Source organism: Sitophilus oryzae, unplaced genomic scaffold, assembly GCF_002938485.1.
Source record: "Sitophilus oryzae breed Bouriz unplaced genomic scaffold, Soryzae_2.0 scaffold_177_pilon_pilon, whole genome shotgun sequence".
NCBI lineage: Eukaryota > Metazoa > Arthropoda > Insecta > Coleoptera > Curculionidae > Sitophilus > Sitophilus oryzae.
This window is the reverse complement of record NW_022146479.1, coordinates 7,000,312-7,015,707: the sequence shown is the minus strand read 5'-3', so window position 1 is coordinate 7,015,707 and position 15,396 is coordinate 7,000,312. Positions and strand designations below refer to the sequence as shown.

Here is a 15,396-nt window from a genome sequence, read left to right as displayed (position 1 = left end):
CAATTTGCCTATGTATCGCATTTACGGAATTAATAAAAAATAAATAAATATACGATATAAAAATATAAAGTAGTTTATAAACCAAAACATTTTGAACACCTTGTACAGAATCGTACTTCTTTAGAAAGCACCAATTTTTTATCTAGAACATCTGTAAATAAATAAAAAAATATTTATATTTTTTTACCGTGAAATTCTGGACCGCGCTTTAAACTACAGTTTTTGTGGGCAATAACGTTATTTATTATTTTAACTTGCGCTTGGGCGTTTGACATTTTGCTATCCAGTTTACAACCAGTGAAGTCAGTTTTAATTGAGTTGAATGCCTATGGTTGACGGTATACAGCCAGATCTATATACTGAACTAGACCCTGTGTGTACAGCATATCCATGAATCCAAACAAGAATCTAGAAGTTGAAAGTATAGATATTAAAATTGAAGACTTGGAGACTGAAATAAACAGCAACGAACATGATAGTTTTTCAGAAGAAACTGTTATATCACCAGTCACTACCAAGGGAGCAAATATAACGTCTGTAACAAAGTTAGATAATAAAAACTAAAAGAGTTTCGGACATTTTTTTGGTTTGGTTTGGTTGGAATTTTTGATAGTTCACACTACTTGATAACGGTCAGTGATACTTCTGACCGAAACATTGTATAAGCAAAATAAATAAAACCAATGGAAGTCCGAAACTCTTTTAGTTTTAATACTGAACCATTGTCTACCACATTCAAAGTAGAGTTAGATAATTTTATAAATATCTCTTCAAGGAATTCCAGTAACTTGGAAGGAATTTCGCAGAATTTGAATTATATCGATAAAAGTATTATTACTTTAAAAGAATTAAGACAAAAAATCGTAAATTCTTACTACTGTGGTGAAAATAGTCAAAATGGACGAAAGAATAAAAGAAATATGGAGAATACATTTTCAAAGAAAGACAAACCAAATAATAAAACTTCATTGACAACTCATATACACGAAAATTGCTTCGAATCACTTAAATATGAACAACTTACTATAAAACCCATTTTAAATTTTCCTAGTTTTAATGAAAAAGTTTTAATTATTCAGGTAGAGCATTTATTATAAATCATTATTACATTATAAATTATTAATTGTTGCTTTATATAGAGGGTGGTCCGAACTGTATTCCGGAAACTTCGGCAACATGTATGTCTTAAAATGCTTACTTTCAGAGATACAGGGTGTAGAAGTTTCATTTTTATTTCAATTTTTTCTAAATAATTTCTGAAGTAACGTCAATATTTGGATGAAAATTGGTGTCTGGGAGTTTTTTGATATGAGAAAGTTGATATTGGTGTCAATATGACTCATACTAGTAGAGGGCGCCACCTACATGTGTTTTAACTGTTTTAAAGCGTAATAACTTTTTGTCCGTACCTGTATAAAAATACCGAGGGAAAAAATATACATCTCTGTGACTTTTTACGTAAAAAATATCGCTTTGTAAAAATCGCTACGAGCAACCGTTCTTAAGATATTTAGAATGGAAATAGAGAATACATGTTATTATTATTGACGAAAAATAAACACGTTGAATAGATAGTTATTTCTTTTATTTTTAACTCTATGGTTATTTCACTGAAATAATAAATTTAGGAAATTTTAATTTTTTTAAATTAATCATAAATTTTTCTGCAAAAAATGATGATAAAACAGTTTCTGTTGAACTTTTGACACAACAACATTTCAAATTTATTATTTCAGTCTAATAATTATTTAGTCAACATGTTAATTTATGTCAATGATGACCGGAATTGATAATTTCGATTCCAAATATCTCAAAAACCATTACCCGTAGCGATTTTTACCAACAGACCTTTTTCACGTAAAAAACGTCTTAAATGTATATTTTTTACTCAGTAGTTTTATACAAGTACGGACGAAAAGTTATTATTCTTCAAACCAGTCAAAAAATATGTAGGTGGCGCCCTCTACTAGTAGGAGTCATATTGACATCAAAATCAAATTTTTCATGTCAAAAAACTCCCAGACACCAATTTTCATCCAAATATTGACGTTACTTCAGAAATTATTTGGAAAAAATCGAAATAAAAATGATGAAATCTCGGAAACTTAGCATTTTAGGACATACATTTATACGAACTTTTTTAATTATTTTTATCTGCAGAATATGCTGCCGAAGTTTCCGGAATACAGTTCGGACCACCCTGTATATATATATGTAAATATTTTTTTCTTATTATTTTTTTTATTTTTGAAGTGAAACTTCTTTACGCGCGCTGTAATGAAAAATTCAAGGCCATGACACACGAGCTAGAGAGACGGCCGTGACACGCGAGAACAAATGGTAACGAAAAGTGGTGAGAACGCGCGCTTGGAGTAAAACACAGCCGTACATTAACGCGTATAAAGCAGACATTTTACTCGTATAAAACTCTTTGTTACACGTAAGAACGTTTAATACGCATATAAAACTATCTGTTATTTTTTACCTGTAAAAAACTATTTGTTACATGTAAAGGACTATATGTTACAGGTACATTTTAGCATAAAAAATATTTTTTTTTTCATTTATTACTTTTTCAACATTTCAAACTACACTTTCAATCATGTACCTACTTCAAATCTTTCAATTTAATAGCTGTTAGTAAGAAGTTACACTTCAAATATGCGCACATAGTGCACACACAAGTTTGTTTTATTTATTTATTTTTTTTAATTTGTTGGAATTCTAATTATCCATATGTTTTCAGCGAGTAAAAAACGAATTGGTACTGGGTACGGACTGTGGAAATATTTACTATATATGCTCGGCCACTGGACAAGTAATTTACAAATTAGCCATAACAACGGTACCATTAACTAGTTTGCTGTTTGATAAAGGATTTAACGAGTTCATATATATGTGTATAGGAAGTTTAGACAAAGTATTCAAAATATACGACTATAATAGAAGAAAATTAGTAAAAGCGTTACCTCTGGATGACCAAGTAAACTGTATGTGCGCTATGTGGGGTTATATTTTTATAGGTTGCAAGAATGGAACCCTAGTTAGATATTCTATAGAAGTAAACATTTTTTTTTGTCATTAGCACACTTCATACAGGGTGAGTCTTAAATAAGTGCAAATATTTTTAGGGTTAGTATATCATGAGGTTTTTTTCACATATTTTTTTAAAATTTGGAATTTTTGAAAAAATAATTTGATTTTTTTTTAGTTTTACTTAAAAAACATAAATTCTTGATAATATGGCAACATAGGTACCTCGTAGATTAAATTTGGAAGAAAGAAAACCCAAAAAAGATTTAGTGGTTCTAAAAATTTTATCAAGTCATTTTTTTGAAAATTTCCAAAGTAAAATAACTCGGTTATTTTGGATTTATTCGAAAAACGGTAAAAAGAAAATATGTTTCTTTTATCGAGATCTACCAGCCCGAAAAGCCAAAAAATTATTTGTACTTATTTAAGACCCACCCTGTATAGTTTTCTAGTGAAACTAAATATCAAAATAAACTATTTACATAAACCGTCATTAATTAATTCTAAAGTTAGGTTGAAGTTATCTTTTTTAGAAAAGTAAATTTGAGTTTGGCGAAAAACACATTGGATTAAGTATTATTGTAATAAAGGCAGTGCAAGAAGGGTCACATAAAATGTTAATAGTAGGTTATAAAGGAGCTTCCATATACATAAGATGTGCAATGTCTAGTGCTTATTTGCGACACTTCAGTAGAGAAGCCATTCCTCGAACTGTGGGTTCGTTGATTTTGGAGAATAATTTATTATATTGTGAAACTGCACAACAGGGTATACTGGTTTTCTCGTTTCATGTAAGTAATTGAATGATAACTAGGAACTATAACAAAAAATTGGGTGATAAAAACGCCAGACTAATTTAGACAGTCTATTGTCGTATATATGTACTTGCAAATTTTTATAAAAATCTAAAATATGTAGTGGCATATTTTAATTTATTTTTTGCTTATGTTTTAGACTGGCAAACTTGTAAAAAAGATTAGCCCTGAAAATCTTAAAGAAATAAGCTCTATTAAGATTGTTAACAGTCATATTTTTACTAGTTGTTATAATGGAAAGGTATATGTATATAATTTGGAAAAGCAAAGTAACGTCGCAATTCTAGAAGGACCTAGGGGAATAATATCAATGGAAATACTCCACAATCAGGTAAATTTTCTTCGAATAATTACACTTCCATGTTTCTTTTTCTTTGTTGTTTGTGTCATATACTTGCAATTTAATATAAGTTTTGTCAAATCGCTTAAAAATTGTTCATATTTCTAGGTTATTCTTGGAACATCTACTAAAAAATTAATTTCCATTCCTATTCCAAATTCAATAAATGTATATAGTAAGTAGATTTATTATGTCTTTTAATAAAGTATTTTAGTTTTGTTTTATACTTGTTTTTTTTAAATTGAAAATAAAAGAATTATTTAGCATCAAATTCTAACTAGCTTAATAACTAACTTAATAAGAGAAAAAGGCGTCAAGTTACCTTAGAAATGACCAACAATGATGTTCGCCATATGATTTGTCATATAAAATGTCATTGATGGTATCACAAAAGTAAATTTAGGCGATTTCTTTTTCGATCCTCCGGTATACGTTTGTATATTATGTTGATAGTGCATACAATACAGCTATGCAAGTCGTGCTTATGTATAAATAAAACATCGGAGCTGACCGTGGTAAATATTTAATTACCAAAGATTACACACGATGATTATCTCACGAAAAAATTAACTTGTTTTAGTACAACTTCGTAACCGGTCGTACTAAATCGTACTATGATCAGAGGCGTAGGTACATATACTCTAATACTGCAAAATTTAATATTGGTCCAAAAATCGAATAAATAAAAAATTTTTATACTCATTTCCTAACATTATATTACAAGTAATAGAGCAATATCTTCTACAGTATTATTTAACTGTTACTTAAATAAACCTGTGATCGAATGAATCAATGTGTAATCAAAATATGTTTGTTAATTAGATTTATGTTATTATAGGTAAATAATTGAGTGAGTTATATTTATTAATATAATTAATTATCGATACAAAACCAAATAATATATTAATAGACATAAATATAAAAAACCTTTATATAAAAAAAGTGTGACAAAAAAATGTCGTTACAAGTTATTAAAATATTATAATCATTATACAGTGTGAGTCTTAAATAGATGCAAATATTTTAGGGTTGGTATATTAAGACCCCAGAAACACGATTATAAGGTTTTTCGCGAAAGAAAAATTTTTGAAAATTTGTAATTTTTTGAAAAAAATTTTAGTTTTTAGTTAAAAACATAATTTCTTGATAATATGGTAACATAGTAGATTAAATTTACAAGAAAGAACACCCAGAAAATTTAAGCAAAAAATTATTTTTTTTTTTGGAAATTTTCAAAGTAAAATAACTTGGTTAATTTAAACTCATTTGAAAAACGGTAAACGGAAAATATGTTTCTTTTATCCAGATCTATCAGCCTTGAAAATATTTGCACTTATTTAAGAGTTACCCTGTATAATAATCATATATTATCTCCGTCAATAAACTTTTTTTAAGAGTCAAAGTCCGAAAAAGCAGCAAAATAAGTGTTCGGCATTTAACGTTTTATATTAAACTGGCTAGGTATTTTTACACAAATGAAGGAGATTAAAGATAAAGGATTATACTATATATCTGTATTGTAGCATATTTTTAGACAATTTCTTTATTTTTAAGATTTTGATGATCAAACATCAACAAAATATTCCTCATGTTTGGGCTAAATTTTCTCGAAAATAAAGACATAATTTAAAATTCCGTTACAATACGGAAATAGATTGAAGATTTGTGATTACAGTGATATATAATTTATATGGTTTTGTAACAAACTGCTCGCTATTTTATGGCAAATGCTGAAGCTCTGCAAACCTTAATCAAGCCTTAATCAAAGCACGTGTGTTTGGAATTTTGGATGTGGCTTCACAACAGGATCGGGCTAAGCCTTAGGGAGATTTCTGAAATATAATAATAAATATTTCTTTCGGCCACACACCCGCTTTACCCGACCCCTCAGAGCGACCCGAACAGTACAACGTAATAAACTCTTAATATATGACAACCTAGCATTTTTCTCTTTTTTAGGTTATTACTATCTAATTTGTAATGGGTACCTTCGTTTTGTGCAGTCAGACTATTCTGTTTATATAGTATTTGTCTGAGACCATCTTTTCTATGTAATCTAAGCTAGTAGCTGAATAGACATCTCACATTCAGATCTTCAGGATCTGGAACCAACTAAAAATTGAATAAAAAAGCGTTAAGTGCGCTACTGCCTCGAAAGAATATACCTGAATAAGACGAGCCAGCTTTAGCAAATTTCAATCATTCCAAAAGTTATATTCGGTGAATATCAGTGAATATGAAATTATTGTTGTTTGTATTTTTGTTTGCGTTTGCTAACGCTTCACCGGGCTATTCAGGTAAATCCATTAGTATAAAATCAACCTGACATTCGTACATATATGCAAATATATTTATTGCAAGAATACTGCGCTGTGTGCTTTATTGTTTATCTCCTAAGTTGCAAAGGTTGTAATTTAATTGCAAACAACGATAAAAGTGCAGTGTGATTCGTTGAAAATTCAAAAAATATCTTCCACGGTATATTTGTTTATTATATATCACCGATTTGTAAGTTCATACACGTTATTTTATTAGAAATATAATCACCACTTTACTTATTGTCTAAAATTATTTAAATATATTTTCTGGTTGTCTCAAAGAATGGAGTCTCAATTATTTATACAAAAATATATTTTTTGTTTGTTAACAAAAATAGCTGTCTTCACAGTATTTTCCATTCATGAATAAAAGATGAGAAAAAGTAAATGACACTATGGTTTCTCTATTTCTATAAATATCAATATGTTATTATAATGAATTAGGAATGTCTTATTGATTTCCTACTTGCATATACTATATTAACATAGAAAATATCAAAAATTTATAACACTATACATGTATACAATGACACCATCAAACCTTGCAATGTAAATATAATAAAAATCTACCAAAACATACTGACACAAATTTAAAATTAATATATTTTACCTAACACGGTTTACTTAGCAATAAATTAAGAAAAATATATAAAACATGGATTTTTGATTCTTTCCACAAAATAATAATTATATCAGAATAGCCATCTCCATCTCAATAGCTTTATTTTTGTTGGAGATATTCGCTAAGACACTAACATTTTTTGGGACCAAAAGCATAGGCAGGTTTTAATGTAAAAATTACAAAAAAATGTCAGCGTTTTCTTCAAAAGCGAATATCTCCAAAACACAATAAAGCCTAATGAGATGAACCAAAAAATAAACCATCGGGAAAAGATGCACCTAGATGCTCAAATTATTTTCAAATTACTTGCATTTTAACATATTCTACAGAATGTTCCAAACTTTCACAACAATAACAAAATTTTTGTTCCCTCGTATAATAGACAGATGGGGACTTTCATTTTTAATTTAGATACTAAAAAGCAAATAATTTAGCTAAAAATTGATTAAAAAATCATCAAAATCGGTCCACTGGAACACAATATACAGTGTGTAGATAAAGTATGGAATAAATAGTGATACCTTATTTTAAAGGTCTCTCGCTCCAGATTATAGTCCTAGAGTTTGAAGTTGCTAGTGTCATCTTTGTTAACATGACAGCTTGTCAAAATTCCTAATTTTCTTAGTTTTGTCAAGCTGCCATATTAACAGAAATTATGATAGCAACTTCAAACTCTAGGGTTATAATCTCTAACGAGAGACCTTTAAAATAAGGTATCGCTCGACCCCCCTTCCCATTACAAAAACTGTGCCAATCACCCCACTCGGTGGGTGAAGCTAGAGGCAAGGTAATATGGTAATATGCCTACTTATATCATAAACAAAGTTTGAAGTTGCTAACGTAATTTCTGTTAATATGGCGGCTTGGCAAAGCTAAGAAAATTAGGAATTTTGACAAGCTGTCATGTTGACAAAGATGACACTAGCAAGTTCAAACTCTAGGACTATAATCTGGAGCGAGAGACCTTTAAAATAAGGTATCACTCGACCCCCCTTCCCATTACAAAAACTAGGGGTGCCACTCACCCCCGCTCAGGGGGTAAAGCTAGAGGCAAGGTAATATGCGTAAAATGTGCCCCTTTTAAAAAATAGATCGACGTGTTCGAGCATTTTTTTTACTAAAATCCCAGTTTGAGAAAATAAATGTATTCCATACTTTATGTACACACTGTATAAAAGTTTAGAATACATCAAAATTTTAAGTTGCCCGTTTTTGGTGCGGGTGAGCGTATTTTCAATCGGCCACGTTACGTACACCACCAAGATGCTTTGTGGTTATAAAAAAGCGCATCTTTTAAATAAACATAGTTGTGTTTATTTCCTTTGAAATGATTGACGCGGAATTCCCAAACAACATATTTAACATAATCGAAAAATATAGAAATATGAATGGGTTCGTGCTTGTTAGCTAATTAACTAATTTAAAAGCCATGTCTGAACTGTGGACATGAGAATCTCTCAATACACATAAGAACCTTGATGGTGTTGAAGAATACCTGGCTGACTTTCGAACGTTTCTTTATTTTGCACTAGCCTTGAAAATTATATCACACGTTATTTTTGAGTTCCGGTTGCTTACAGTATAAGGATTGTACAGGGAGTCCAATTTTCGTGTTTTGCAGGGTTCTTCGTTTATGAGTAGAGATACAAACATGTGGTTTTCACATCACTGTGCTAGTTTTTTTATGAAACTAAAGATGTCCTAGCCCTCCTAGTTCCTGAAATACAAAGCAAATTTGAAAATTTTCTTTTTTTCGACACTCCTCGTATCTCATACTTATTTTCATAAATCAGGTAAAAAACGCGTTACTTAACTTTTTAACATAAATCTACCTAATTTAAAAGAGTATTATTGTTTTATTTAATACAATTTAACCAGATAATTTTGCAGCTTTTATCTAACACCCTATCAATCAGAGTTATTGATATTTTTAATGCACTTGTGCACTAATTCTACAAATAGAAACTAGCGTAGAATAGTCAGTAACAAAAATTTGATATAAAAAAAATAAATTGAAAACAACAGCTCCCAACAAAAACCCAATTAAGCCACCAGTTTCTAACTAAAATACTCTGGATCAGTTTTTACCTTTTTGATAGAGTTTTATAATATAACCGAGATATGAAGGGGGTGGAAAAATTCAACATTTTTAATTTTGCCCTACATTTCAGGAGCTAGCACAAATCTGTGTGTAACATCTTTAGTTTCATAAAAAGTAACACAGTGATGTGAAAACCGCATGTTTGTATCTCTACACATGCACGAGAATATAAAACCCATAAAACCCACGAAAATTGGACACTCTGTACACATTGACGCGAATGATTCAGTTTGTAATCCTTTAAGTTAAGAATCTACACACTATAGTTAAACAAAAATAGAACAGAATGCCATATTTTATTTAAAAATACGATATTATTATTATTATATATGATATTACAAAATTTCATTGTAATAACGAATGAAAAAAAATATATTTTCAAATTTTGCAAAAACTCGTCAGAAATCATAAGGTTTGGGTTGATTTGTTTTGTAAGGAGTGTTTTTCATATAAAAATTTCAAATTTAACGTTTCCCTACATTGATATTTGCATATTATAGGGTGAACTAAAGTCAAAATTTGCATCTCAATTGCAATTTGCATCGACACATACACCAGGCAAATGTCATAATATGTCATTACTAAATAAATTACAATGATGATGGACGCTTACTGTTGAGTATCTTTAGAAATCTAATATTCCTACAATTCATATAAAGCCACTAATACTGAATATTATTTTATTCTTTGTGATGTTCTATGTGGAAAAAAATGTATAGAAAATAAAAACCTTTCTAAATTACCTATCAGTTATATGATATTTTCTTTATTTCAAAATTAGACGGGCATTGGTGTAACTACAGGGGGGCCAGGGGTTGCCGGGCCCCCCAGGTACTGCTGGACACCCCCCAGAGAAGTCCTGAATTATGACTCTTGGCTACGTATTAATTTTTATTTGCTTGTGATGCAGTAAAAATGACGTTTTCTAATTTTGTTTAGTTAACATTATTTTGTTGTGCTCAAAAAATGTGTTAATTTTTATTTTTTTAGAAAATTTGTAGGTATTTAAGTAATCTATGGGAACACGGTTTGATAACCAAGTCTATGAAATTTATTGATAGAGAAATTCATGTAAACGTTTTTTCAAAAAATGTGTTTTTTTAAATTATTTTTCATTTTTAAAAAAACAAAAGCCCAAGGCCCCCCCTGGGCCCAACCCCAGGCCCCCCACAGGCCCACCCCACGATAAATTTCTAGTTACGCTAATGTAGACGGGGATAAAAAAAATAGAAGAACATTACAAATGAAATAGGTGTTTGAACAACCTGTATATAACATAGATACCCAAATAAATATATACATACTTACTCAATTGCAATTTTTTGTCTTAAATAAGTGTAAATATTTCAACTTCGCTGTAAAATAGAAAAAAAAACAGAGCAGCCAATATCTAGAGAGTTCAAAATTTGCATGCGATTTCCTATGTTTCCAACGACATGCGCCACCCGGTATAATAACACTAGTGGTAGAATATTTTTTCTCAAAATTTCTCCAACAAAATAATAATTTCTACGAGATCTAGTATCCCTGAAAATATCTGCACATATTAAAGACTCACCCTGTATATCCAAATAGATTTTAAGGTACTGCCAAATCGAAAAATTATATACGAAAAAACTTATTGAGACAGGGAATAATATCACCTTCAGATTTTTTTCGTACATATTCATTTACAGCCTGATGTGGTAATAATAACATCCCATATTTTCGCTAACTAAGTAGATTATAAGCGCACACTAAAGTTGGTTAATATTAAAAAGGGTGAGACTTAAATAAGTACAAATATTTTTAGGGATAGTATATTTCAACTCACTTGAAAAAAAAATAAAACAACAACTTTGAAAATTTGTGATTTCTCGAAAAAAAATTGGAAACGATTTTTTAAATTTTTTTATCGATATCTACTACCAGCTCTGAAAATATTTGCACTTATTTAAGACTCACCCTGTATATCCGAATATTTAGGCGTATTTTTAAGCAGTTTTATAGAAGTTTAAAAGTCCTCCCCCGTGCTGTCAGATGCATATCACGTCATATTTTGAATACAAGCCGCCTTTCGCTGTAGTTAATGGTAGTTCATCTCGCGTTTGCCCAGCAATCATATCCGCTATACGTTGTTATAGACGGTCCATTTTTCATTAGCCGTCACCATTCGTTAGAAAAACTGATCATTTTCAGTCGGTTGAAGAGCAAATCTGCATGAAAATATACTCAAATAAATTGTTTTCGTCAAATACCATATCAAGAACTTAAGGAAAAAATATTAAAAATAAATATTATTCTTTATAGATACGTGTAGAAATAATTTATTTCAGTGTGAATTTACAGAGGGCTCTCTCACTTGTGTTAAAAATGTACATGTACTGCCAAAATATCATTTTACTACCAAGCGCCTGCCAATGACTGCGAAATGTGTTTATTGTTTTTAATTTAGATCATCTAATGTACAGGGTGCGTCAAATTCGACGCTTTTAAATGGAAACACCCTTTTCTATAGGAGATAGATGAAAACTAATATCGATGTCTGGAGCTCAATTTTCATCAAAAACATGATGGTTAAAACCGCACATCAATATCTGTTACTGTTTCGGAGTTACAAAAACGTGCATTTTTAACAAATCGCTGTAACTTTTTTGCTATGGAAAATTTTGTATTTCTATGAAAACATTTTCAAAGCACCTTTTTACGTAGAATTTAATGGTTTAAGTATAATTATTGTAAAATTAATAATTTAAGAGTTATCAACAGAAAAAATGATTTTTTATTTGGGACACACTCTATATTTTTAATTATCTGAAAAGAATTTAAAATTACCTTTCCAAAAATATAGCACACTTGATATTTTGTTATAATCCCCTTCGAAATACAGAATTTTTAAAAGTTCGCAACTTTTAACTAGTAGGCTTTGGACCCCTTATTGATATGCCCTTAATGGAACTCGAAAACATATTTTTCGAGCAAGACAACAGCACCGCCTCTGAAAGCTGAAGTTAGCAGCAAATTTTTGCAGCCAATTTCAAGAATAATTGGATAGCTAACCAAGATCCCAGCCGTTGGCCGTCGAGGCCGCCTGACTTAGTGCCCATAGATCTAATCTTATGTTTGCTGTTATATATTTGCGGAAGAATAAAGGTTCCTTATTCTTCCGTATAATCTAGACAAGAATTAAAAATACTTAGCAGTTATGAGAGGGTATCTTTCACCCCCACTGAGTTAATGAATTCCGCGAGAAATTTTCAAAAACTGTCCCGTCTGTCCATCACAGAAGAGGGTCGATATGTCGAACACCTGTAGCAAAATCTGATGTCTTGGTTTGCTATTTATTTTTATTGTTAATAGATATAGTTTAAATATGTTGATGTTGGTTAAATATATTTTAAATTGTTATAAAATTCTGCATCTCTCATAGCAAATATTATTTTCGTTTTAATTGATGCTCACAGCTAGATTTTTTTTTGCATTACAGCCGGTGCCGTTCAAAGCCTACTTATTTAAAGCGGGCGAATTTTTATATACTCTATATCTCGAAGAGGAATTGAGCAAAATATCAAGTGTGTTATATTTTTGGAAAGGTAATTTTAAATTATTTTCAATAAATTAAAAATATACAGGGTGTCCCATATAAAAAATCAAATTTTCTGTTGATAATTCTTAAATTATTAATTTTAAAAAACTTATAGTTAAACCATTAAATTTCACGTAAAAAGGTGCTTTGAAAATGTTTTCCTAAAAATACAAAATTTTCCATAGCAAAAAAGTTACAGCGATTTGTTAAAAATGCATATTTTTGAAAAACACCCCGTAACTCCGAAACGGTAACAGATATCGATATGTGGTTTTCACCATCATGTTTTTGACAAAAATTGAGCTCCAGACACCGATATTATTTTGTCTATCTCCTATAGAAAAGGGTGTTTCCATTTAAAAGCGCCGAATTTGACCCACCCTGTACAAACGAAGCACTTTTATATAGAGGTAAATTGTGTCCGATGAACTTATTTTGATTCCAAAAATACGTAGTAGTTCTATGTTCATGGAATATTGGGACCCCCTGTATATCATGGTAAACCAACTTTTCCAGATTCTTCGCCTAGTGGAAATGATATCAGTGAAGGAAATGCCCAAGGAAGCTCCTTCGGATATTCAGGTAGTTTTGCAGGTGCCGGTGTACCAGGAGGAAATTTTCCTGCCTTCCCTGCCTTTCCGCAGTTTGACTTTTCCGGATTCTTCACCAACTACTTAGAAGCCTTGAACAAGCAACATCAAGAATTCATTAACCAGTAAGTTCACAAATGCCTGGACAAATAAACGAATATAGGTGTTATTTTTCTAGAGGTGGTGGTATTTCTTACGCTTATGCTTTCTCTAGCCCTGGTAGCTCTGCTATGTCTCAATCCTCTATTAGTTTTTCTAATAATAACGCTGAAGGGTGAGTAAACGCTCAACTCGAAACAAATTATTAATTTGCCTTTACTTAAAGACTACAAAAGTTGGCTCAAACTCAAGGTCAAACGGGAGGAAGCTACGCTCCCAATTACCAAGGTGGAGGAGGTGTGGACTTAGGAAACAGAGGAGGATTCGTTGGAGGTTATGGAGGAGGGTTTTCCGGACCCGATGGTCAAAGTTTCAGCTTTTCCGGGCCTATTGGGGCAGACAGTGGGGCAGCTTTCGCTAGTGGATCTATAGGACCAGGAGGTGGTTTCCAAACAGCAGCAGTTTATCCAGAAAATCCAGTAAGGCTCTATTATTTATTTTTATGACAAAAATCTTAGGGTCAAGTGGTGTAAAAATGAAACACGTCATATTTAGGTAAAAAAATGAGACATTCATGGAAAACTACTGAAAACTTATATTCACTCATGTATATTTTTAAATTTTAGTCACAATGTCACAATTAAAAAAAAAACAAAAAATATGTAAAGAAACCAAAACAGAAAAAGTTCTTAAAGAGGCTGCAAAGTTAGTCAGCGGCGGAGATGTAACCTTAATATACGCAGACAAAGCTTTTCATATTGATCAATACTGTAGTTACTGAGATAAATATGTTATTAAAGAAAGTCATTGTTTTAAAATTACCACCATCAAATTTGCAAGGCGGCACTTCTAGAACTGCGGAGATGTTTGCTCATTCAATAGATTTTGAGAAATATTTAGATCGTTAATTGGTATATTTGTTTTTTTTTGTTTGCTTTTTAAGTGACACTTTAGATTAATATTTTAGTGTCACTTATTAACTACATATTTTTCTTCATTTTTAATTTAATATAGTTATTATACACTGTCAGTTTATAAATGTTTTGCGACGGTGTAACTTTACTGTATTTTGATTTGAAATATATGTAGGTGTCCTTTATTAGTTTGGATTTTTTATTTGAGTTCTACTAATAAAAAAGATAAATTTCTATGTCTAATTTCTATCCTTCTAGTTTCATCTTTACTTCAGATTTTAATATAAATGTTAGCAGGTCCTTTAAACGTACGTTTTGTGACTGTCTCATATTTCACCCAGCATATCTCATTTTTAGACTTTTTATGGTTTAACTATGAGACACTCTTTTCTGCATTCTGTCTTTTTTAGAGGTACTTTTGGTATATATTTCATACCATCATTTTCGTTACCACCAAGTGCCTTTTATAGAAGAAATATTTTTGAATTTAAACGGTTGTAACTAAAAAAATGAAAGTTTTGTAAATGGCTCATTTTTACACCACTTGTCCCTACGTAGAGTTAACAAAAAAAAAGATTATCTATATATTTAAGAAAAAAGTCTCACTTTAAATAGATACATAAGTCTAATACAATAGACACAACTTTAAATAGATACATAAGTCTAATACAATAGACACAAAAGTCTAAATTTAAATTGAATTAACTGTATCACAATTTAACTCAGGCTTCCCCCAATGTTAACACCCGATTTGGAGCTAGCGGAGGTGGACCTGGAGGTGGAGATTTCAAGAGTGTATTCACATCTAGCAAGAGTGTGACCTCTAATGTAGATGGAAAACCACAGACATTCCGTCAAGCTTCAACCACTGTCAATGACAATGGAAAAGTGACTACTTATACAGCTCAAAACCCATAATCTTTTTTTACTATTTTTAAATACATAAATACTCAAAATATACATTTCTATACTTAAATCTAATGTGTTTTGTTTTTGAAA

At 30.6% G+C, this 15,396-nt stretch overlaps 2 protein-coding genes across 3 annotated transcripts; both read left to right on the top strand.

The window, feature by feature from the left end:
- The first annotated feature begins 390 nt into the window (after positions 1–390).
- Positions 391–4,371, top strand: LOC115882451. The gene is made up of 5 exons (XM_030900516.1): positions 391–537; positions 2,747–3,061; positions 3,567–3,824; positions 3,988–4,179; positions 4,297–4,371. Exons 1-5 carry the CDS (start codon positions 391–393, stop codon positions 4,369–4,371), a joined length of 987 nt encoding a protein of 328 aa, XP_030756376.1.
- A 1,962-nt stretch (positions 4,372–6,333) lies between these two features.
- LOC115882303 (glycine-rich cell wall structural protein 1.8) lies at positions 6,334–15,376 on the top strand. Of its 2 annotated transcripts, XM_030900286.1 has the most exons (5): positions 6,334–6,485; positions 13,311–13,509; positions 13,563–13,658; positions 13,710–13,962; positions 15,124–15,376. In XM_030900286.1, exons 1-5 carry the CDS (start codon positions 6,425–6,427, stop codon positions 15,313–15,315), a joined length of 801 nt encoding a protein of 266 aa, XP_030756146.1. In that variant the 5' UTR covers positions 6,334–6,424; the 3' UTR covers positions 15,316–15,376. The 2 variants fall into 2 exon arrangements, with proteins under 2 accessions (XP_030756146.1, XP_030756147.1); XM_030900287.1 differs by lacking the exon at positions 13,563–13,658.
- The last annotated feature ends 20 nt before the right edge of the window (positions 15,377–15,396 follow it).